Genomic DNA, 26,873 nt, shown 5'->3' with positions numbered 1-26,873 from the left:
ACTGGGGACATCATAATAACATCAGGGTGGGGGGGGGGGGGCATTTCATGAAGCATTTTGGTTGGATAATGTTCTAACAAACTGTTACAAGCTAGAGAAATCCTTGCATCTGATTGGCTGAGAACAAATTTGTCCGACAACTTTGAAAATGCTTCATGAAATGCCCTTCAGGGATTACTGAATATCTTGCCATACTCTCTACCAGTAGATCTACCATGCTGCATACCATGCAGCATGGAATAGAATTACATAGAGACCAAACGCATGCTGGGATAGACTCACTGGGATAACCGCTTTATTAATCAACTGTTCACCAGCGTCACTACGCGAAGAATTACAGTAAGTCTATTGGAAACCAAATTACCTTCGAAGCACTAACACTGACCTGGGAGGTGTGACGCAATCAATTCAGGATCTTAAAAAAAAAAAACCCAAACAGATTGAATTTGTGTGTGTGTGCGTGTATGTGTGTGCTTTATGTAAGCACGTAATGATCGTATTGTTTTATTTGTATAACATAATCATACAAACAGTGAGACATAGATTAATGCGAACACACGTGTGTTTCTGAATGTGTGTGTGTCTAGAAAATACCGATGGTCCCTAGCAATGATTACAAACTTTCATTATGTGTTTTTGTCAGCTATACATATCTGTTTAAATCTCCTTACAAGCCCTAGCGGTATGGCTTTTGACTCGTATTTATGTCGCATAAAACGGAAACATTAGAAAAAGAAATAAAAGAGAGAGAGAGAGAGAAATCCGAGTCCGTGTATCACGTGAACGAGGTCTACTTTCTATCTGGGTCATAGGGTCAAGTTTATTTTTGCCCCGTCAAAATCTCTGCGGATTTCACCATGGAAGCCTGCCAGTGTGCTGTGTACATACACACTGGAGAGAAATGGGAGATCCGAACTAACTTTTTCTTTAGACATTTTGAGTCTTTGTTAGGTGCTATGCAAGTTGTCTTCTATATTTGCCCTGAAACGTATTCAAGCATGGACGGGGAAAAAAGAAAGAAAAAAGGAAAATCTGTTTTGTTCTGGCTGAGTGGCCAGTGCAAAGAGAAGGCGTGGGATTGCTTTTCTGTTCCTCCTTTTTTTTCCTCTTCTTTTTGGTTTCTTTTGAAGCTGTCTGCTCACTGGTGCTTCAAAGGTACACATACATACGGGGTTTATTCCGGTATCCTTTGGCGATTGTGAGGGTATAGAATGGGAGACATAACTATGCAGGCTCTCCATGATGTCACTGATTTGCGTGTTGAGAGAGTGTCGCCAACCGACTAGCATGCGGATTGCGTGTTGACCTCAAGGTAATTAGATATACACATGGATTGAACCGCGTATCGAGCCTATACACACATGCTGTCATCCTCTGCATCCGCTTTGCTTTCACGGGTTCGCTTCACGCACGTAATGCGGAATGCAAAAATTATCATTATTAAGGTGTTTGTGTATGCGGTTTTTGTTTTTCTGGAAAACTGGGAATTTGTAGCTTCGTCGTAGGAAAACATTTCTATGAAGGTAGATACGGAATACAGCAATTAAAGTCTCGTAAACAAGTATATATACGTGTACATACTTTTATCGATGGGCACACACACACACACACAAACATACGCACAAACACACAAATGAAAAGTAGGTACACACACACGCATGCATATCACATGTAGCACTAAAGAAAAGATTTCTTCGATCGGCTGTAATATCGAGAATAAAATTTACCAACGTCATTCTGACAGATCAATGGCGTTACACTACCGTGTCCAAGGCTATGTCAACCAAGTGCTTTCATTCGTATCAATTTCTATATTCATCTCAGTGCAAGGACGTATGGAAACAGATTCATGTGATATGCCTGTTTTCTTTCATCTGCGATGTGAGAAGCATGACCGTTTGACTAACCGCTGTGACATGTTATTGAGTAAATGTGCTGATCAATTGCTCAGTTGACTATACCATTCTTCCCCTACCTCCTCCCTGTAGGGGTATTTGCTACAAAATCATTTCGCATGCATGGTACTTCTCTAATACATAGGCTTAAATATGACTTCTTTGTGTATGTGGGGCCTTTTTGAAGCACTTGATTTTGATCAATACTTGCTTTCCACTAAACAGATGTTAACATCACTTAGTATTTCGACATCTAATGTGGAAATGAATTGAAATTAATAAAAACAAATTAAAATAGCGATAAGGCATAAATTTTCCCCCAGCATGTCAATGAATCAATGAATGGTTTCAATTGATGAAAAATGTTCTTTATGTATGGTGAGCTGTATATCATGTAGCGGACTACTTTAGCGATGTTATTGTTCATGAGAAAACCGACGACAACGAGACCAGTAAGACGTTATAGCAGTGTAGTGTAGGCTTTGGGGACTAACGAGCTTATAGCATTCACGCACTAGAGGCCCATTTCTCTGCTGGTATGATAATCGATCTGGAGGCCAGTTGGTTATAGCACACAGGGTTCGCGTTCTGGCGGAGTTATCTCCTTAAATGTTAATTACTTTGGCATGGCGCCATAACAAGACGGTATTTCAGCAGGAGTCACGATCACTGCACTGCAGCCAAACTGGATATTCCCTCTCTCTTCACACACAACATTTACATCCTACAAAGTATCTCATGTAATCGTGCTTAGGTAACTATGAAACTGAGGCATATTTCTCTATTTCATTGTATCTCTCTCACTCAAAAAAAGATTTAATTTGATTTGATGAGTGTTTAACCAGGAATTACTAGATTTGTTGGTATTTTTGTTCGAAAAAAAAGGCAAAATTTTGAAGGACATACCTTGCCGTAGACGAACCATGATAATTCCGTTTCCAGGATCATTACGACAATCCCAAAGACTGCAGTTAGCAAGGCATAATCGCTTAATCTCTTCCTCTTTTCGAACAGGGTCTTCCGGAGACCGAGCCGGTAGCTCGTGCTGTTCGTATTGTGGTTCGATTTCCGCCTCTTCCCAGAACTCATAATGTTTCTGCTCTGCTTCATCGTGTGGTCGTGGTTCCCGTTCCCGCGCATATCCGAGGATAGCATCCCTTTTCCTTCGGCGCTACAGTCCTGGCCAACCTTTAGAGACAATGGACTAAACCGGGGGATTGCCCCGTTGACAATAGCAGACCGGTGAGCTAGGTTCACGAATTCGTTGTTATTACTCAGTCTTCGTTCCACTGGGCTCACTTCGGGTACTGTGAGAGTGTACGGGCTGTGAGGCGCAGATTCTGTCGGTGCACTCCCGCTGCCTTGTCTGTCGGCGACCCCGCTGCTCTGGCAATCTGTCGACACGGCGTCTTGAAAGCTGTCTCGTCGTCGCAGTAAGCCAGTGTGGGGGCATGCGTCTTGTTGATCATCACGGGCTTCCAACTCGTATTCTTCTGGACACGTACGGTTGCTGTCGCTGATGCCAAAACGTCCCCATCCACTTCGGCCATGACAGTCCATACTTTTCTGAATGTCTGAACAGTTGGCGCTCCCCGCTGCTTCTCGTTGACGAGGCGAAGCGAGCGGAGATTGTGCGGTAAGCAGGCCGCATGGGGGCGTAAGACCATAGTCACCTACTGACGTGATGACGAGCTGCCGCGGCGTCCATATCGCCGTAGACCCGGTAGCCGCCTCGCTGCCAGGTTTTCCTGGGCCCTTGCTACATTCCGGAGGCTCGCACTGAGCTCCCACGTCCACTCTGTCCCGCGACGAATCCAGGCGAGCGCCCTCACTTGCCGGCGAAACCATTAGAATAGGGGACGACATTTCAACAGACGCGGACAGAATCGATCCTCGGTCGACAACGAACGGTCATTGCTGCAAATTGAGTCTTGAGTGAGACTAAGCGAGTATATTTGAAAATGGTGCGTAATTTGTCACTCCTCGTTTGTACTAACTCCGCTCTCTTCCTGACAACAATGGCTTTGAAGCTCCACCTGGTATTCCGTTATCGTATCCACGATCCAAATTATTTCTCCAAGGGTCTGCTGAGCAATCATCTGCTGTGACAAAATTTCAATCAAATCCATATTGAATCCAGGATGCGCTAACATACACGAAAAGCAAGCGAAAATCCGTGAGAAGTTTGCAGAGTAGCGAATCAAACAACCGAGCTGACCAGTTGTCAATATCACCTCTGCAGAGACCACCTCGCCCGATTCCAGTTTTCTGGATTTGACACAAGTCGGCTGATGTTGTGTGACGTACTTAGGCGTAGCAGACATTCAAAAGGCCACTCCTTTGCGTTGTAATAAACCACGAACTGAAGGACATCTCCCACACACTGTTTTCACAAACGCCTCGCGATGTTATCATTCCCACAATATATTCCACAATGTCTGCTAATTGAGCGCTCTGCCTCCTTTTTCCGCTCCGGAGATAAAATCTTGGCCAATTCCACGACCTGTTTTTGTTTTTGTTTTTTGTTTTAGTGGAGAAGAAAATTAGAAACAGGCTTCGAAAGGCAACTTTCAAGTAATGACGTAAGCCCTTTTAAAGCGGTGCGTGTCGGCGATGCGGAGGTTGAGCGCTCGCTAAATTGGGCAAAATGTTGTCGGGGCCAAACGACGCGATTGGCGACAATTCTGCTGGGTTTGGAAACGGTAACAGATCGGCAGGGAACCACCTAGCTTGTAAAGTCGACAATAATTTCGTCTGCATTCCACGCATTGGAGACCTCGTTACAAATCAGAGCATGACGTCCCTTATCAAGGCCAGGGTGACGAAGGTGTTGTAGTCCCTTCGACATAGCTGGCGCTATTCCTCTTTTTCTTCTGGTGGCTGATTGAACTTTTCACTGATGTTATTGTGACATGATTTTGATCCTGCGGGGGTAAAAGCACAGAAACGAATATACATGTATTATCACGGCTGCAGCATAAAAAACATCCTTTCATTGACTGCATAATTTATCGTAATGTATTAAAATGGACAGAAAAAGACACAGTCTTGCCTCTGGTTAGATCAATGTACTTTGCAGATCAAGACAGTGTTAATGGAGAGTCTAATCATCTGAAAACATGTTATCACTATACTTTTTGAGGCATTGCTTAGATTGGAAAGAAAGATGATGGACATTTTTGGTTCCTGACAGAGAATTTGGATCGACGAACACGGTATTACGGCTACATCTATGATACACAGAAATGTTGTAAATTTAGAAACAGCCAGTTGCTGCGTGTTCAGTAAGAAAACAGTAAAGGCCAGTGTTAAAAAGAAAGTTTTGGAATCATATTATTGTAAATCCCTATTATTATTTTTTTTTGCATGAGGGTTTCTAATTGATTAATAAAAAAAAAAATCACGATATAAATATGGAAACTGATGGGTATCTTGATTTGCACTGCATTTAATAAACTCAAAGAAAAATGTTTACGATTTTTGTCAAACAATGAAGGTCAAAACATGAAGATTAAAGACACAGATAACAACGGATAACAAGATATTGAAAATTACGTAATTACCATAATTATGACAACGTGGAAGGCAAACATAACGAAAAGTCATCTTGAAAGTGAGATAATTCGTCATTCTAACAGATGTTAAGGAGCTTTATTTTGAATAAATAGCAGATGTATTAGGAAAATATTATTGAGTCACCATATTCTAGAAGACTACCCCAGTGTGAGATCAATATGATGGAATCGTCAAATGAAAAAAAGGAATGAATGTAAAAACAAAAACCCGAATAATCAGATTTTTTTTTCCATGTTCATGGTGAACAAAGTTTACGGCACTGCTAATATCAAAGTGCTCCCGAAAAAAAAAGCAAGGGAGAAAAGTAAGGCGAGAAAAATCGAAACCAAGTGGAGTCGTTTGACTGTGATGCCCCCAAGATATTTCCCGCCAGAGTAAATAAGGCATGTCTAGAATGCATGGTCAGACGACAACTCCTTCACACTGGGTGAATTTGGCAGCGCGGGAAGCACGATTCTACACTTAACACAAAGCCTACAGTTTTGCCACGCTCCTGGCGGATTAGAGGGGTGAGGCAGGCAATCACGGATGATGGCATCCGTATTATAACAAACAACATCACAATGATGGCGATGCATAACAGGTATAGTCACGATCCTTTCCAGACAAAATGCGAAACAAGTTAACAAATTAATCAGTATCAACATGCTAAGGGAACTTAGTATATCTAATTCGTCGTCCATCAATCAAATGATGATTTTTTTACTTCACAAAAATGATTTTTTTTTTCAGATCGAATAAAGAGTGTATAGTAAAGCCTTCACTTCGTCGCTTACCTATTTTTTTTCTCTCTCCTCTATAGGACCCTACATTTGTGGTTCTCATCCAACAAGTCAGTTTTATTGACGTAAATGATTCAAGTAAAATCTAAGCCCAAATACGTAGGTCAATGAACAAGAAAGAGAGGGTAGAGACCCTCGCGACGATCACATCAAAAGAGATGTTTCACGATTTAGAGCAGTGGGAGGAGCGGGCAAATCCTCCGCCTAACGAAGGATGCCCTCCACCCCGCGTTGCGATGACAACCGGGCCTCTTCGGATGGGTTCAGGGAGAGCCCGGGGTGAATTCAATATTGTCATTGGCATTTGCGCATGTCTCGCTGTAGTCCTGAGTAAACAGGTCACGTGATGTACAGACTTGTCGTGCGGACAGACAATATACGATACTGCTACTAAAGACGGCGCAGACAAACGTGAACATAGCTTGATTGCTCATAAGATGACATGCCCCCCCCCCCCCTCCATTCTCCCACAGCTGGTGTATTTCGTCTCAAGCCTCTTCGTCTTAACCTGATGATGGGGCATCATCCAATACGCTGTTTAGCATATCTGAGATGACTGTGTAAGGATTCAAACTAATGAGTTGTCGGTTGTTGCGTCGAGTTAGATTTGACCACCGATTATTCAGTGTTTTAACAGTAGCCATGTAAAAAAAAAAGAAAGAGAAAAAGAAAAACAACATACAGTGCACTCCCGTTACAACGAACACGGTTATAACGAAATTTCGTTATAACGAAGTAAATCTTCTGGTACCAAAATTATCACCATTAAAGTCTATGGTACAAAATTCGCTTATAACGAACACGGTTATAGCGAAATTTCCGTTATAACGAAGTCTTTTCCGAGCGCCACAGACAAAGAAAAACAAAAGAAATGTGCTCCGTTATAACGAAATGCGAATTGCTTTCGAAAATACGTAGCGGAACAAGCATTTTTAGCGTCTCTGCATGGGTGAACGCTTCACACCACTGTGTGTTTGCTCCCTGTGTCACGCACAGTTTCTGAGGGGAACTTGCGTTTATTAATGTAATACAGTTATCCCATCACATTTCACATAGCTTTCCAGTGTATGATGAGTATTCAGCAAACAGAATATGATATATATATATATATATATATATATATATATATATATATATATATATATATATATATATATACGAGGGTTCCTTGTTTTCGTTATACATTGTATTTGTTCGGTTATAACGAAAGAAAACTGCCGGTCCCGAGCATTTCGTTATAACGGGAGTGCACTGTACAAACTCTGGTTGGATCTGAACCAACAATCTCCTGATTACTAGACACGCGCCGCACCCACTAGGCCTCCGAACTTCCACCAGACAGCTGGTGCTTGTTCCATTCCTTGGTTGGTCTAACCCGAATATGTATTGCTCACGATTTTTCATCATGGCTGCTACTAAAACACTGAAAAATTGATGCTTATCTTAGTCGATGAAGGGCAACTTGTCAATCACGACGGAAGGAGGTTGTCGTAATTAAATTCACTTTGTTAGAGTTACATGAAAATGTCGCAGCAGTGACGGAGTTGTGCATCAAGACAATAGCCAGAAATCAGTGAATAAGTTGTTGTTGTTGTTGTTGTTGTTGTTGTTGTTGTTGTTGTTGTTGCTGCTGCTGTTGCTATTGTTTAGGTCTATTTGCCTCCTTTCGATTTGGACGTTCAATTACAAAACTTTCTTTAGCTATTTGTCACCCCGGGGAGTCCAAATTTTGTAGTGCATGTGCGGTAATAAGAGAAGTCAATGCACATACCTATATTCTTGTCTATTTTTTCCACTTATGTTCGGGAGTAGATTAAAGGGATGGTACAGTATTGGTGGCGATGAGAACTGGGCTTTTAACTTTTTGCGAGATACCAAGAAAACACTCATGAAATAGTACAGAGCATACCATTCTAATAAGTATTCAAAGTTTATTTGATGAAAATCGGGTTTGGGATGACTGAAACATCCAAAAACAAAGTAAAACAAAGCGATCTCAATAAACGCTGAGTCCCACACTTTATTAGAATCGCTCTGTTTTGGATATCTCAGCCATTTCAAAACCAATTTTCAACAAAAAAAAAAAACGTTGAAATCCTCATGGAATTACATGCTCTTTCATATTTCATAAGAGGTCTCTCATTATCTCACCAAAAATGTTAGAAACCTAACATTAGGTCTCAACCAAATCTATACGATCCCTTCAAACTTGGTTTGATGATATAGTAAAGCGATACTTAGACCAAATAGACGATGGTATGTCGCCTGCATTTTGGGTGTATTTGTGTGTCTGTGCATGCTGTGATGTCACAATGATTTTTGGCTCAATTATATTCAAGATTCCAAGGTTCAATGAAGTGTTTTTAAATGATGATTTACTGCTTGTTGATGATAAAGATCATTACAAACATTTGAACACATTCTACAACTATGCAATCTCGAAAAAAAAAACAATAAAAAAGCCCACTTTAGTCCTATACAAATTATAGTTATGCATTTCCTCGTGATATTTGCGTGTGTGTCTCTGCGTGTGTGTGTGTGTGTGTGTGTGTGTGTGTGTGTGTGTGTGTGTGTGTGTGTGTGTGTGTGTGTGTGTGTGTGTGTGTGTAGGTGGTGTAGGTGTATGTGCTTGAGGGTGTGTGCTTTTGTGTACAAGGGCTCGCTAATAACATCCAAGGACAATGTACAATGCTGATTGCCTTAGTGTTTTGTAAAGAAATAAATTACTGGAACTCGTGGAGGAAATCTCGTAGTCAATCGAAATGATACGACCATGTGATCGAGCAGTGAGTGTCGTCACACAACCGGAATTTCCCACAATTCATCCTTTGCGAAGCCACAGAACTCATGATTATTGACTTTTATTTCCTAGTAAATTGTTAAGGAAATAATGGTAGCTTCAAGAAATAAGACTTTGTGCCCAACACACGTACTCACAGACACGTCACGTACAAAGGCATACACACATGCACAAACATACACACACGAATAGGCAAATCCTTCCACACGTATTCTATTTCGCTAATGTTCTCCCCAGGGTAAATCACACGATTCATTCTCCGGTATTGATCCGAACATGTGGTTTTCAATTGATCATGCTCAGCTACTGCGGATTAATAATCGCATGGTCCTCTCTATGGCACACGATGGCCCGCCGCTGAACATGCAGAACAAGCAATCAAATTGCTTGCTTTGAACTGGAATCAAATGTGCTGTTTAACTCTTTTATTTCCAGTATTGTGCCAAAATACGCCACGTATGGTGTCTTCCATGTAGCCCGCATTATGAGAAGGCTAATTTGCTGAACGAAGGCATCCTGCTGGAAGCGCCTAGTTATTATACTCTCTCTCCCTCCCTTCTAATGTAGCCGATTTTTTTTTTAAAGAATACTCGCGAAAGATCTTAGATGTAGATATCGCTTTATGCTCACCTGTTCTGCGAATTAAGATCAGAAAGACTCAGACAAGTTTTGTCTGTATCACAATCATTTTCTTTTTGTTTTACAGCTAAATAAAATGAAAATGAACGAATCGCATTTTAACTAACAGCTTTTCTGAGAGGACAGTATTATATCAATGTAATAATAACACATAATATATCTGTGTGTCATTTGCTTATTTGTTCGTTCGTTTGTTTCTTTGCTTGTTTGTGTGTGCGTGCGTGTGTGTTTGCGTAGACTACGAATTACAATGCCTATAATAAGTGTACCCAAAATTAAACATAAATGTCAGTAAGATTTGCTCAACGGCCAAACTAAGGGGAGTTTAAGAGCTCTATCGAATTCCCACTCATCAAAAATGCCAGTCTTGTGCAACGCATATAAAACACGCCTGCAGGTACAATATACGTAGCTAACATTAGATTTCATTTGCCACCGGCGAAGTATTCCCTGCCCGTGTTGTAGATTATGGCATTTTGATGAGGTGTGACAAGTGAAATTATAAATCCCGAAGAGCGCGCACAACCATTTGCAGGGTAAGAGGCTGAGACAGGTTATATTTGGTTGCTCTTGTTTTCTGAGTATCCAGAGCATTCGCGCGAATATTATTTCCACGCATCAGGTATGATTATGTTAAACTGAAAGAATCGATTCTGATTGTAATAGATGATTTTGCATTATTTCATCATTACTATAATGTCGGGAATGGTGATCTAAATTGGGTTGGGGACTCGAAGCGAGAGCTAGACAGGGATTATGCCAAAATCTTATAGTCGTAATTCCACAGCCACTGACAGCATGGTACATAGAATGGGGGTTAATTCCTTTAGGTAAAAAGATATGGAATGTAACCATGATTATGCCAAATGATCATCGGACTTATAAACAAATCGATAAACAAAATAATAATAGAAATAGGAACTGGACATTACTGACACTTAAAGCCTCGAGACGGGTGGAGAGTGGTTGATAAAATTAAGAAGCGTGTGGTCAAAACATGTATTTCTTTAATGTGGCTGCGGCTACATTCATGGCGCATTGTACCTGAAGTTAAAAACTCTGTCCCTGTAATAACTATGCAAAATATTAAGACAGACAGAAAGAAAGAAAAAAATATAACCGGCAGATGATAATGAAAAACAGAGAGAAAATGAGAGAAAGAAAACGGTTGAGAGATACCGAGTATCATACGTGATCATACAGACTGAGACGGGGAAAGTTATTAGTTTGGGGGGGGGGGGGGTTGTGGAGGAGGGGTTAGGTATCTCTCCTGGTCCAGTATTGCAAAGAAACACGAACAGTCGCAGCTCAGCCCGTGAATTGTGGGCGCTAGTGCGTACCAGACCTTAACGGGAAGTGCATAACAAGAATCATCCAGCGCGGCGCGATTCATCACTTCACCCTTCGCAACCCGGTCCGATGGTATTCATGGTCCGGCGTCACGCATTGGTGGCTAGACTGCTCTGTCGTTACTCCCTTAAACCTGATCTCCCGGAAAATCCATCTCATTAAAATTATTTTTCCCCACTAAATGACGGCGAGAGAAAAAATATGCCTCTCCACGTTCAGAGTCTAGGAGGCTACGGATGATCTTGGAGAGAAATCCGGAGATGGGATGATTGGAAGGGGGGGGGGGGGGTTGAAATTGATGGATCGGACAGCGTCATTACTGTAAGCTGGAGCTTCGATTTGATGATATTGGCATTGAGCTCACGCACGGAACGTAACCCCTGCAGTGCGTTTTCCGACTTAGACATTCTGACAATATCGTCACCAGCCGGCGCAGGGGTCTGGGAAGATTCAATTAGAATTCGAAAATCATTATATTTCACGATAGACGGCAAGGGTGTGTGTGTGTGGGGGGGGGGGGGGGTGGGGGTGGGTGGAGATGGAGGATGGGGTGAGAAGGAAGAAGTAGAGACAGGGGCACCAAGAGAGCAGAGGACATAGAGGAAGGAAAAGAGGTAACGGTCAGAAAGGAGCGAGGGTGATGAAGAGGATGCTTTCTGCAGGTCGGGAATATTGCGGGAATGCCTGCTTGATGAAGTTAAGCACCCTGTAATAGTCGGTCGTGGCAAGATTCAGCGCTCCTGATCGCAACTGCAGCGATCAGGTCGACGCAATGTAAATGAGTTTTACTGGTCGAGAGAAGCTGTGTGTATTGGTGCCACGAATACTCCTTGGATGCACAGACAAGAATAATATGACTATAGCGGAATTGATGAGGATCATGACAGCAAAAGACGGGAGAAGTCAGTAGAATCCACCATACTCTGCAACTTAAGGGTACATGTATAGCTTCCAGGTATCTATGAAAAGTTTTTTTTTTCCTTTCCAGGATTCAATTTTATGACGTTTTTGTCAAATTTTCTATTGAAGAATATGTGGATATGATAGATCTTTCGCATATCTAAGCTTTGAAGGGTAATACTTCTCTCTCTCACACCATATTGCTCTTTCTGATTTCATTTCGCGCAATCAGAAAACTCGTTATGTAGGCATTAATATTAGCAGGCCTTTGATGTGATTAGGTTACCATTTACACTTAATGACATTCCATCCTATGACGTCGTCAACAGACAAAATTACCGCCATTATTTACACCAAACACAATTAGTCGACAAAAGTGACGTCACAAAAATGTGCCACAGTTGGCTGATAGGAGGTGTTCAAAATGCGACGTGACGTATTGGCTTTCAAACACAGGAGAAATTCAATTAGCAGTTGCTGTCGTTTGTAGTCCCTATTGATTAAAATGAAAAATGATCCCTTTGGTTCTCCTTTATTACGGAAAAAAATAACACATGCATTTCTCACCACAGAGTTGGATACATGAGGATTAGTACAGGATTAGGCATCAATGTAACACTGTCACCTTTTATTCTCCTGGAAAAAAAACAAACTACCTATTACATGCATCCTACTGTCATTACGACAAAGTTATAGTGCGGTAGCAAGTTGTCAACAGTTCTCGTTAGGGGGAAAATGAAGATAACAGGTTAAAAGATAACTTCATTATTATCTCTCGTACCCGTTTTTGGAATGACATTTCAGCATGGTTTCTGACAAACGCTGCCATTGGGTTCAAAATCCACCATACACATTGACCGACCTGGTGTTTCTTGATGTAACAACCTCATGGAAATAGGCTTATTGCACGGTGCAGTTGCCATGTTTGAAGTTTGAGGTCGTAATGAACTTAGCAGCATCTAGTGAAAAAATGGTGCTCCAGTTTATATAAGCAGCCACCCTAAAAGGTCCTGAAGTCGGGGACTGGCACGGGGTGAAAAGCTTTCCTTCGCTTCATAAACTTTTCCATGTGGCATCATATCATGACAGTGTTGATTTAGAGTTAATCTGGATTTATCAATTCATTCTTTGCTCATTATCTTTTGAATCAAGAGGTTTGAATCACACGAAGGTATTTTAGTGTGCACAATAAAGTGATTTGCTTCAATCTATGATAAAATACTGACTAAAATTTCACCTCATATCGACAAGGTGAAGAGTAGAGTTCATCATCAAAATACAGAAAGGCGCACATATCATAATCCACATCATAAATGCATTACATATGCATATTATGTGGTTATGTACTGTACAAACATGTCGAACCTTGATGACAAAGTATTGCAGGATAATGTACCTGGGTCAAAGTAGAAAAAAAAAAACAGTAAATCGAAGCTATGATACTGCAAATACTGAAGGATGGAGGAAGGAAGTTGCCATTTCGTCACCCAGGGAGATTTCTTAAGCTTGTACATATTAGAGAATTATGATTTGACAGGGTGGTCAATAGTTTTGTTCTTTCTATCAAAATATGCACTAACATTTCGACCACTTCAGTTTTCATGACAATTTATAATTACTATATGGTTCCAAAATTATAGTTTGTTTTACTTTATTCTTTGTTACCAAAGAAAGTGAAATGTATATATATATATATATATATATATACATATATATATATATATATATATACATATATATATATATATATATATATATATATATATATATATATATATATTTAATTGAACTGAATTGAATTCATCATTAAATAAAAGACGTCTATCATTGTCTCCCTACAGGTGTCAACTTCCGTAGGAGGGGGGGGGGGGGGAGGGGACTAAATTGTCTTTGTTTCACCACATACAGAACGATATTATGGTTTATTGTGAAAACCATTAGAAGAGCGATACTACGCATAATTATGATGAAATTCTATACTACGTTTAGAATGTCGTCAAAGACTGAAACATTGCTGCCAGACATTAATCATGGCAGTGTATAAGACCAGGATGGCATATTATGTATATATCTATCTATTATTATATATGCTAGTAGCTGGAAGTACCATTACCACCGACGTTTTGCAGAGTGGGGTGATATTTTTGTCTTGAATACGAGAGAAGCGTATCTGGATTACGGAGTACACTTACACATAAAATAACATTGCAAACCCAGAAAAAAGAAATAGGAATGAGCGTGTGCATTCCTTCGATCAAATATCGAATCCACAGGGTAATAGTGTGATCTCATTTGCTTCGAAATTGCCTCTCAAGGCAGTTGAAAGAAAATTGAAAATTAGAATGTACTCTCACATTGAGGTTCGTAAGCAAACAAGAAAAAACAAAACAAAACGTCGTATTAAGCTCTATATCAATATTAATGTATGCCATCTATGATACCCCAAGAGGACGTTCGATGTACATTAATACTATCTTCAAAATATAAATGAAAGCAGTTGACGTTTGCTTTATGACAAATGTAAATTGTAGGAATTGCTGACAATTAAGTGAGTCGGGATTTTTTTTCTGAGTATATGGGAAAGAGACAGGGGAAGTCGGGATGAGAAAAATTGAGGGAAGATTGAGATAATGATATGATGATGTATCTGTGACGGTAGAGCACAACGTTGTACAGTAATTCAAGATTCTGTTTCTGTCTTGATATGTGTCTGTGCGCGAGGCTGTTTTGCATTATGTCTGTGTCTCGTACCTCCTGCTCATTTCAACCGACACTCCATATTACAATGTGCGTAGATATTAACAGGGCGGATCCAGGAATTCCGGAAAGGGGGAGGGGGCGCAAAATATAAAGAGAAATAAAGGGGGTGGGCACACGTCGCCGCTTTCATTTTTTTACTTTTTACTTCTTTTATTTTAACAGGAAATAAAGGGGGAGGGGGCGCCCGATGCGCCCCCTCCTTGATCTGCAACTGATTAAAATAATTTTACAGATATATTATATATATATCATTATAAAATTATATCGATGACGGAACTACTTGGTTTTTTTATTGGACACGTAAATTAGCAGGTACATATTTATCATCTATTCAGTGTAATTATTTTCCAATTGATATGTTTATATTATTATGTCTGAAACACCTACTGTCTATACATTTTATTTGGAATTGTCAACTTCATGGGCTAACTACTTTATCCTGATGTATTCCAAGTAAATAAATGTGAAAATGAAATAACTATGGAATCATTCAAATACAAAACCAGATTATTGTATCTTACAAAATATGAAAAGGTGAAGTAAGAATAAACCATGCATCTAATAAAAAGGGGATCATGGAAAAGTCTTGAAAAGATAAATGATGTGATGTTGATGGAAAGGCAGTTGTTCGATAAATTGAATAGTAATCAGTTAGAGAACTGTAAAAATCAAGTACCAGTGCTGCAAAAAGATAGATTGATTCAAATAAAAAACTGGTGATGTTATTGACATCGTAATATAAAAACCGCAACAGTTTTGCGCTTATTTTGTTGGTTTAAAAGGAATTCATCATTCAACAGTCTTATATTTGAAGAAAAAAAAACGCTGAATTTTTCAGTAAACATGATTGGAGTAACTTCAACATATTCAATTTCGAAAACTATATAGTAATGGAGTAAAGCAACAAGATTTCAAAGTTTCCATCGGCTTTTACCTTTCGAAGAAAACTAAGTTCGATGGAAGACCACATCAGATGTGATTTGTAACCATTGTAAAGATGTTGATACATGCATTCACATTTTCTTACATTATCCACATGTAAACTCATATTGCCAAGTTTATTTCATTAGCAAAAGTTATTTCATAAGCATCTAATTTAGTAAAAGCATTGAAATTGATAAGAAAATGTCATCAATTGGTTTTAACGCTCAATAAAGGATATGATTCTCCCAAATCTAATTTCGATTTTCACATAATTCAATATGTAGCGTGATTATGTTGTGTCTGCTTACCTTAAAACAATTCAACTACATTTCTTTATCATAATTAACCAGATAATTAATTTGAAATTTCTTGAAAAGGATAAAAAGATAAAAATAACTGAAGGACAGTGAACAGTGATGCAAATCAATTGTGAAATGTATCCATTTATTATGCAGTTATGCTTTCATTATGACTACGATATTTGATTATTATATGTTTGTATTGTGAATTACCCTTTGGAATAAATACCTCTTTGAAGAAAAAGTGTGTGAGTATGTGTGCATAAATGTATTACATATATATATATATATATATATATATATATATATATATATTGTGTGTGTGTGTGTGTGTGTGTGTACATGTATACATATGCTTGTGTGTGTGTGTGTGTGTGTGTGTGTGTGTGTGTGTGTGTGTGTGTGTAGTGTGAGTGTGTGTGTGTGTGTGTTTCTACACAAGTGTACGTGTTCCTATCAGGGGAGCATTTGTGACTACCCATAAAAATATTAAAGGCATTGTTTACCATTGCAGATGAAACAAAAACCCAGCTTTAGTGTTTCAAAATAGTTCTAAAATGTGAGATAGGGATAGAAACAACCAGTGTAAAAAGTTAATTAGTATAATCAATGTAAAGTATTGTTAAATATACAAAATGTGAACAATAGTTATAATCAAATTGTTTCTACACTAAACCGTCTACGTCAGTTATTGTTTAGTGAGAAAAACAGTGATATCTCCTTATATATTGGGCTTTGTTGCAAACTTTTATATGGTAGGATGTTTTGCGATACAACTGACCTACACATTTCTATTAAATGTGATAACTCGAACATTTCATTAAAAAAAAAAAATCAGTGCTCCTAATAGTAAACAGTACCTTTAATTGGATATCCTAAAACCTGTGTAAAGAATTTCATCCAACACGTGATAAATGCTAGTAATGGGGAGAATGTCCGGCGGAGACTTGAAGGTCGACAAAAACAGGAAAGTGACTTTTAGCTGTATTGAACAGAAGAGGGATACATGCAGGAGCCTGTTACACACAGCATGAGAAAAGTCAATGCAGATCTGATTTAGTCTCAAAATTAACAGCAGTGTGTCAATTACTGTCCCCGCTCTAGTCTCCGCTGGTTGGCCAGTGATGGTCGGGAGGGCCCGTGGCGGTAAAAGCGCGTCTTATTTGAACAGCTGACTTTTCGCTCGCCTTCTGCCGAGGCTTTCTCAACAAGGCGCCCCAAAAGACATGGCGACCTAAGTTTTCAAGACGTCGTCGCTTACCTCCGGCGCAAGGAGCTCACCCCCTGGCGGATAGCCTACACCCAGGCACGGCGTCGCCGATAATGAGATCGGGAGAGGCGTGAGATACCTGGTCAGTAGTCCGCGGACCGTTAAAGGGAAAATCGAGTCCAAATGATTATACGTTAGTCTGATAAAAAAGGGTTTAAAGGGATGGTATAGTATTGGTGGAGATGAGGATTTAGCTTTTAACTTTTTGTGAGATATAACAAGAAACCACTTATGAAATAGTACAAAACACACCATTCTAAGACGAATTCAAAGTTTATTTGATGAAAATCGGTTTCGGAATGGCTGAGACATTAAAAAAACAAAGTAAAATAAAGTGATCGTAATAAAAGGAGGGTCCCACTATTTGTAAAGGTTAGCTTTGTTTTTGATATTACAGCCATTTCAAGACCAATTTTCATGAAATCAACGTTGAATTCTTTTTGAAATCACATGCTCTTTTGTATTTCATAAAAGGTTTCTCATAATCTCACCAAAATATGTTAGAAACCTGAAATTAGTCCTCAACAAAAATTATACAATTCCTTTAAATCTAATGAGTTCAACGATAAAAAAATGTGACTGAAATCGGATGAAAAATAAGGAAGTTATGACATTTTTAAGTTTTGCTAAGTTCTGCAAAATAGTTCTTGTACACTGGATATAAATATGCAAATGAGTGAGCCAACGATCGTGTAAAAAAAAAAGAATGACGAAAATTCAATGTTTCTGTCATTGAAGTCTGAAACATGATGTTTTTGCTGGTTGAATTAATACAGAATACTGATCAGTTAGATATACCAGGATTTGAGCCTCGGGCATAATTGCGTTTGAATGAAAAAACTTGAAATTACAACAACAAAAATAAAAGAAAAAAAAAGAATGACGAAAATTCAATGTTTCTGTCCCTCGGATAGGACATAAAATGGAGGTCCCGTGTGTGAGAGAGTCACGACTCATGGTAAAAGATCCCGCTTCAGTTATTTATCGAAAAGAGCAGGGTGTTTAACTCGGTGAAGTGGTCAAACCTCACATCCAACTGGACCCCATGGAAGATCAACTTAACGTAGCTGAATATGGGATATGCAGCCATCTTCTCAGATGGAAATGAACAAATAAAAATAAAAATGAAAATAAAAACAAATTGTATGTACAAACTATATGGCAATTTGTGAGAGGATGACATGCTCACTTTGTCATTTACATACTTATTCATATTGAATATTTAAGCACTGTTTCCTGAAAAAATAGCGAAAATTTGAAATGTCAACTTCCTTATATTTTTCACCCGATTTCGATCAAAATTGTACTGTTGAGCTCGTAACATTTTATTTTTTCTAATCAGACTAACTTACATTTGGACTGGATTTCCCCTTTAAGATCAGGTTGCAGTCTAGCTCTGCCGGACAGGTGCACCTATCGGTTCGTGAAGCTTCTAGAACAAGCTCATTCCTCGGATTACTAGGTACTGAACCGTCGCACCCCCGCTGAGTTTATCCAAGCTGTGCTACCAGCAGTCTCGCGTTTTGCGCCATTAACCTGCCCAGTGGGGATGGGAGCATGATCCTTGAAATCACGTGCCATCACTGTAACAACTTCCAAATACACAAGGTTAAAACTCAAAGCATCGAGGTGAATACGGACAGCGATATTCAACACACACAAATGTATAATGTGCTCACTTTGGATGTTACATCTGATATTTACAAATATCTACACATAATTCAAATCAATAAGTATCGAGATCGCTTGATGTATAATACAATAATAATGTAACTGTACTGTGGTATAAGAAAAGTTGACAATTAGTATAATTATAATAAAAATTAAAACAAAAAAGGCGGCCAAGCACTGCTTTCTATGTCCAAAGCCCAATCATGCATTCTTTCATAAACGGCCTCGATGAACGATTTACGAGACATTTTTCATATATCACTAAGACATAGAGACACACAACTACATAGACAAAGGGCGAATAGTGTTGAACAATGAAGTAAATGTTTGTCATTTGAATGACAAAAATCTTATCATATCAGGTTTGTACTTCTGTAGCAAGCCCAGAAATTGTCATGTCAGACAGGATACTTATAAACAGCACGAATCCGGAGATCCGAAGATCCGGTGAAAACCTCATAGAACTCACAGTCATGACAGTGAACACACTTGTTGGTTCGCGACGTTCATCCTGTTCTAAAGGTCACCTCGAAATAGGCGGGAAGAGCGATCCACAAGAAACCAGATTTGCACAGAATGACGAATATTATGAAGATAGGAAGACGGCCTACAGACATCTGACGAGACTGGCGTCTGATATCCCCTTCCTTGAAGTGTATCCCTCATCTGCATCAACGGAGAATGTTATTAACGATTGTGTGTAAATGGATGGTCCCAGCTTATACCTGGAACAAAAATACTGCCCAGAAGCCCATACCGAGCTAAAATCTAGAGAACCAGCAGAAAATCACCATTTGTTGTCATCTGCTTAGTCGATTTCTCACAAACATGCTAATACATCATAAATATTCAAGACAGACCCGTTTCCTGACCTTTAGTTTGAGAGAGAGAGAAAAAAAACACGAGCAAAAGAAAAATCGCTTTCCTGGCAGGGGATCTCGGAGCCCCTCATCCATCTTCCAATTATTCAGAGATCTCATCAGGTAAAGAGATGCCGGCATTCTTCTTTTTCGTCAGTGATCAGAATATGCCACCTATCGCAGGAGAATTTCTTCATTTATTGTATTTATTTTTGACATACAATCTTTTAACAAATAGAGCTACCCCTGACAAGGATTTTTGATGATCATGTTTATGATTACAGTGCTAATCAATGCAAAATGACTCTCGGTGGCAGTAACACATTAGTACTACTCAGGCCTGATGAATGGGAATATACTGTTCAAAATATAAGATCTCACAACGTTTCGTAAACATCTATTAGAAGAAATATCGCAAATAAAATATCACGGATTATGCATGACCTTACTTCAGCAGCTGGGTTGCCGATTTGATGCTCCCCGAACGGACTTGAGGTAAAGGTAAACACTAGTCAAAGTTTCTTTATAACTAGCCATAGTCTGGGCTCAAGTGGATGTATATGTATGTATATTATATACTCTCTAAAAAAAATCGAGTGAAAATTTTCACTCTAAAAAGAGTGAATACAAAAAAGAGTGAATTTCGAGTGAAATTGGAGTGAATTTTGAGTGAAAATACTTATTTTCACTCGTTTTGGAGTGACGTCAGGGATCACTCCAAAATCTTCGAGTCATCCCTGACGTCACTCCAAAACGAGTGAAAATGAGCATTTTCACTCAAAATTCACTCCAATTTCACTCGAAATTCACTCTTTTTAGAGTGAAAATTTTCACTCGATTTTTTTGAGAGAGTATATATATATATATATATATATATATATATATATATATATATATAAACTGTCAAAGATTCCAAGGCATTATACGCTGTACCACAGCGTTCTTCATTTCACGGCTCTGTAGCACATTTGATAAACACCTTTTGTAGCAAACGATGATTATACCTACAATGTTTGTAACAAGTAAGGATATGCATAATCGAAGGGACTCAAGAATTATTTTACCCATCCACCTATAAAACGCTTGAAAAGTGCACATCAGCAGTAAAGACAAAATCAATGCTTATAGATATACTATGCGTGAGACGTATAGATGTAATATATAGATCAACACACACACCCCCCCCCACACACACACACACATTAACACACAGACACACACAAACCACCATTGCGTAGCACGAGGAGTTTGCATGTTCTAATTTCGTCTCTTCTGTTTTATTCGTAGATGGCAGATTTGCAGAACGCGTTCAAAAGATTTAATGTCATTCTTTTTCAACTTTCTTATGTCATGAAACCGTAGGGTTTCTTTTTCTTTGTTCTTTTTGGGTTTTTAATGGGATGACATATCGGCTTCAATTTGCTCTTTGCAATACTCGGAATAGCAGGCAAATTGAAGCGATGATATAAGGCAAGATAACACCGACAAATACCCGTACAACAGCAACCATCGCTTTACATTGAGTTCTCAAATGGCGCATGTGCACTCACGAACGGCAAATACGGAGCTCCACCAGTTCACGTTATACGTGTACTTATCTGGTGCCAGCTGGGCGGACAGGGCAAAATGGCGGGTTGACAAACGTTCATTTCATTATGCGTGTTTGCAAAGGAGAGACGGAGATGAGAACGTATAATACACGGTATGAACAAATGAAGATTTGGCCGAAATCTATCATGTTGATCTTCTTACCTTCCACTTGACTCATTATTTTGTTGTCGTTGTTGTTGTTGAAGTTATTCTACTTACCAACGGTTAACCTACATGTGATTAGATCTGGTACATCAATTCATTGTACTAAACATTGGACGGTAAGAATTATATTTCAATATGCTACTTTTAGACGTGCTTTCGTCTGCTTCGTTTCCTTGTGTTTTTCTGTCCATCTCGCTACCTTACTCTGTTTCTTATAGTCTCCCAAATTATTCACAACGGATTCTAATGTAAACTACCACACGCTGACTATCCCCCCCCCCAAAAAAAAAAAAAGAAGACAGAGACCGCGCTCAATAAGATTAACGATGATAACCTATCATGTAAAAGTCATAGATGCTACAATTTACATCAAGGCTGAAATTTATGGCAATCGAGAGATTTTTTTTTTCATTTTTTTTATTTTTTTTGGCACGTGTAAGACGGGAGTTGTGATCTCTTATCAAACTAACGTGAAGGCTCGAATTCAAATAAATTCGTACAATGATATGTAAAACATGTTTTTATTTCGAAACATGATTTTGTGACATTTCAACATCTAGTGAATCCCATTCAAAAGAAAGTCAGGTCTGATGAAAAGCATCGAGTACGCCCACATTTTGTTGGTTAGGAAAACTACATCATATGAAGACGATTTAGAGTAATGATTGTTTGATTTGATATTCAGTATCAGGAACCATCGTTGTTTTTGCTATGCTTTTTGTTGTATAAAATGTTTAAATGTGAAGGCTTAGGTTCGAAGATTGCTTCGGCGGCCAGTCAAGATTTCCCAATAAATGACTTCCTAATCTTATTGTGCTGTAATATGATTTCCTCTCTTTCCGTTTCCTCCTTTCTTCCGGGTGGTATGCTAAATTCCTCAATCACCGCTCCACTTCATGGCGCCCCTCTGCCCAAAAATTCCGTCATCAACGGTTTTCAATTTCAATCCTCCTCCACTCAACTTCATAAAGATTTCATTTCAATGTACATGTCCTTTTGATCACATTCATGCTGGCTCCCATTTACTTCGAGTAATTTCCAGCGGCCGAAAGATTTCCTGATTCTCAATATTTGCCATGCATTTTTGATTTTTTTTTTAATGTTACTCTACAGTCATCTGTCATCATCATCATGCGAGCTTATGCGAGCATCAGGAATGGATAAAGCATCGATTCACTCAATCTAAATTCTTGCTAGCATCGTTTATGTGCGATCATATCAATAATATTATGCGTACAGGAAAAGAAAATGCATGGGAAAATAATATACCAATATGGGGAAAATGTCAGTTGACTTCGTCCTTGCCATTGCAGATCGTCGTTGAACTGCAATCATCGATTCACAAGTGAGTTATTCGGGAAATTCATTGGTTGACATTATACGGATGTTTTCCCCTTGGAAATTGGTTTTCGGTCTCGATGTACCTATACGCGATTCAATACTATTACACGACAGTACTCATTATCTGTCGTTTGTTTCTAACCATCCATCTATTCATTGGTAACGGTAGGTATGTTAATCTATCCATAAATTTGATTTGATATGATAAGAATTATATAGATAAATGGTATAATGCTAGATTCTCATTACCAATAACTTATTTCGAGGAACCAACGTTAAACACGCTAGTCCCTTGGATCCCTATGTTGTGTTTATTTCTTATGAACGTAGTTTATGGAGCAAAGGGATTGTGCAAGCATTTAAAAAGACGTGACCGGTCATTATAAAAAAGAACTGATAAAGTCATCGAATATCTATACCTTCTCATTTGGAAGTCTCCTTCCTCAAGACTTTTTTGCTTTCAACAAGGGCACATCTGTACTTCTTTCTTCAAAACAATATACGAAGTGATACGAGAAAGGAGAAGGTAAATACTGATACGGTTAAACAATTAATGCACCATGTTTTGTTGAGGAAAGAAAAAGGTATCGTTTAGAAAAAAATCAGATGATGCAAAAACAACGATGACAAGTGCTAGCCGAAACAAGTCACTCCCTGGATTTCTAACTTCACATCGCATTTTCCGTGCAAACAACATTTTGAAATGTTCGCATCTCACTGTCACAGTATAACGCTGCTGAATGTTTATTTGACGTTAAGGTGACTGTAGTGATTAAGGGTACTGAGTAGTCAAACAAAGAGAATGGTAGAAAAATCATTAACCCATTCCACAAGGGAACCTGGTGGTCTGTGTATTAAATCTATGGGGATTTCAGAATTTAGTATTGAACGGGTTAAATGCGGAAACTTGATAGGAAGTTGAAGGACTACGAAGATTCATATGGTCTAAAAAACAAACAAACAAACAAAAAGCAAATATATATCTTATAGTACTTAAACAAACTTATGAAGAAACCACAGATAAAGATGTACTGAGGCAGCGTTGCAATCGCCTCACGTATTCCACACCGAGCAGCGTACAAAAATGTTTAGGATGATTATCATGTTATACATTGTCTTCGCAACCACTTAACATCGCTTAATAACGAATTATAATGGGAGTGTAGGGAGCTGCTGATTTATCGACAAGAAACTTTGAGCTTTTCATAGCATGTTTGTGGAAAACTTACTAGAACAGTGCGACGTCATGATGTCGTCACCACATCAAATTTGCATAATGAAGTTACAAACGACTGCACGTTTCTTACAATATGAACCTGAAATTCCATAGTTTCTTTCTCTTTTTTTTTAGGGGGGGGGGGTTTAAATGAAGCATCTACTAGTTTCTATGGCTAATATCTTTAACTACATTAACTCAATGAAATCACTTTGAACAGACGGTATTATAAGATCCATTTCACCACTTCTTGCATTAGAACATTTCGAGGTAAACATAATATTATTTTATACTGCCGATGCTTTATGTAAAGTCAATTACTGGAACACGCTGTTTGAAAGCTGCATTTAGAATAAATCACAATAAAGATGATGCTGCTCTTCAACTTTTTAGAGACTCAATCCACTAAACTTGGTATTTTTGGAGGTGCACCCTTCGTAGAAAACTCAGAGGACTTGAAGAAAAAAAGCTTTGGACCACATTGACTTACAACAGAATAATCAATATAATAATCTTTTAGCCTTCTGTTTAAAACCCCTCTCTCACTAGACAGTAACTACTCTGATAAATCATTTTGTCATCATTACATCTTACTATCCAAGTTAAACATCAGGTTTCATCTTTTTAGCACACATGCTGAATGATTGCTGTTCATGCATGGGAGAGAATACAGAACGACGGTAACTTCTAGACCAAAATGTTACTTGCGATACGTCTATCCTTTTTACTGTGTCTAAGATTGCATGTATTTTTTTTAATCAGTAGCTATATAGCTTAAATGGGATACCCCGCATTGGGATGTTATGTACATGATAGCAATGAAAGGGATCATCTTCCGCACGTCACTTTTGTTATTTCAACCAGATTGCTTTTAAAGATGATTATTTGATTTCCGTAGTTTCGCTATAGTACGCATTGTACTTGAGTTTTTGCTTTTTCCCTCCCTCTCTCTCTCTCTCTTTCGCTGTGGAGAGCTGCTGCTTCGGAGCCGAAAAAAATAAGAAACCAATTAACTTTGATCTTGCCCCGAGCGGAATCCGGAATCACTTTTCATCATGGCTCTCGATCGATACTGCATCTTGCTTATGATAATTCAGATATTCTTTGGTGATGAGGAATTTTGCTTACAATTCGATCCCAGGGCAAATCGCCATAACCGCTTCCTCGCGCGTATTCTTTTATCGATTATGCAATACTCCGTGAACGAGATAATATGCGCGAAGGATTGGGCTTCTGCGGTATGTTTAGCAATGCTGAGGAGCGCGTGAAGTGCGTGCGTGCGTGCTGCTCAATCGATGTAGCAAATCTCTTTTCCGTGCATGATATTTCATCTGTCTATCTTGCAGAGTTGATCATTGATTTCTTTCCTTTGGAGTCGGCGGGGTTAGATAGGAGCGTAGAACGCTGGAGGAGCACAGGCCTACCGTCCGGGAAGATAGGTCCCCACCGAGCGTGGGGCGGACCAAAATTCCAAGGTGGCTGATTCTTCTCCAACTAGAAGAGATTGGAATTAATTTGCGTATCATAGGAACAGCTGAGCTTGTCTGAGACGGTATGACAGTGGTTCGTGATTGCTACCGTCGTCTTTCTCTTACGGCTCGAAGAAATGATTGAACAAAGGGGGAAAAGAAGTCCCCAGGGACATAAGACATGGTTCTAACACGCAAGTAGTGGAACTTCACTTTCAAGAGGAGCAGCTGAGATTAACACATGTCTCCATCGTCAAATATTTCTAAGGGGGCATATGTTCACATATTACTTATCGTTGTACTCATTCACTCATCTCTAAGATTTCTGACGGCTGTATTTCCTTCCAGTGACAAATGGAAACAGGTGCAATGTTAAAGAGGCGTGGACACAAAATGGCGGCAAGAATCTTTGTTTGTTTGGGTGTTGTTCTTTTTTATAGATTTAACTCTCTGTTTTTACACGATGTTGTTATTTCATCATCTGTGAATGTTGAGGTAACTATTTTGTGGTAGGTTTTGCAACTACGTACCTCCATAACCAAATGGTGCCGCGTAAAAAAAGGAAAGAAAAAAGAAAGGAAAGAAATATTGATGAGCTATTTGGTCTGTGCAGATATGTTCTCAAATAAGTCTACATCTGTACGAGAAAATGGGTGTTCGCACATTGGTATGGATTTTGGGTAATGAGAACTTGAAATGACGTCACACATCTGAGCGTACGGGTGATATGACATCACAACTACCATGGCAACGCATCCCAGGGAGAAACGACCTCTTGTGGCCGAAAGTACAAACACATGAAGTCATCGATCAGTGACTAACACTTGCCAAGGCATCCTCACTCCTTCCAAAAGGAACCCGCTGTTACCACTATATACTGCCATATTATGTATCTCTGTTTTATAACACAAGTGTGTCCGTGCGAGTGTGTTCATGTGCATGCGTTCGCAATTGTTTACAAAATGGATATAACATCCCAGGTTATAGCGCGTGTGTAGTAATGGTTGTCTGATGAATGGTTATGAATTAATAGTGCGGTGTGTCCCTATAGGTATGTCTGTTATTATCAGAGCGTGCGTAAGATCAAAGCATAGATAATTCACACACACTCGGGCTGAACACGTGAGATAGCGAGCCATTGCAGTTACGTAGAAAAAACGTGACACATCCAGCTTGAAAGAGAGCGTGGCTGTGGAGCCTGCAGCCCCTATAGCAGTAATGGTAATGGTAATCCTCTAAGCATGGCCGTCATAAATACAATCGACCCTGGCGTGTGGGGAAAATTACTACAGGTTAGTTTATGTATGGCTGCATGCCATTAGTGTTTGGTTCCCCCTCCTCACCCCCTCCCCCACCCACCCGTTCC

At 39.2% G+C, this 26,873-nt stretch overlaps 1 protein-coding gene across 3 annotated transcripts in view; it reads right to left on the bottom strand.

Annotated features, from left to right (window-relative positions):
* The window catches only part of LOC139726498 (uncharacterized), a 205,110-nt gene that overhangs the window by 120,580 nt on the left and 57,657 nt on the right, over nucleotides 1-26,873 (bottom strand). For all 3 annotated transcript variants that reach the window (XM_071637454.1, XM_071637455.1, XM_071637453.1), the window contains exon 2: nucleotides 2,802-4,819. In XM_071637454.1, coding sequence (XP_071493555.1) covers nucleotides 2,802-3,761 — 960 coding nt within the window. In that variant the 5' untranslated portion in view covers nucleotides 3,762-4,819. The remainder of the gene's footprint in view (nucleotides 1-2,801; nucleotides 4,820-26,873) is intronic.

Source organism: Diadema antillarum, unplaced genomic scaffold (genome assembly GCF_040938485.1).
Source record: "Diadema antillarum isolate AM-2024a unplaced genomic scaffold, OU_Dant_1.0 seq00000085_RagTag, whole genome shotgun sequence".
NCBI classification, from domain to species: domain Eukaryota; kingdom Metazoa; phylum Echinodermata; class Echinoidea; order Diadematoida; family Diadematidae; genus Diadema; species Diadema antillarum.
This window is presented reverse-complemented; position numbering and strand designations above follow the sequence as displayed.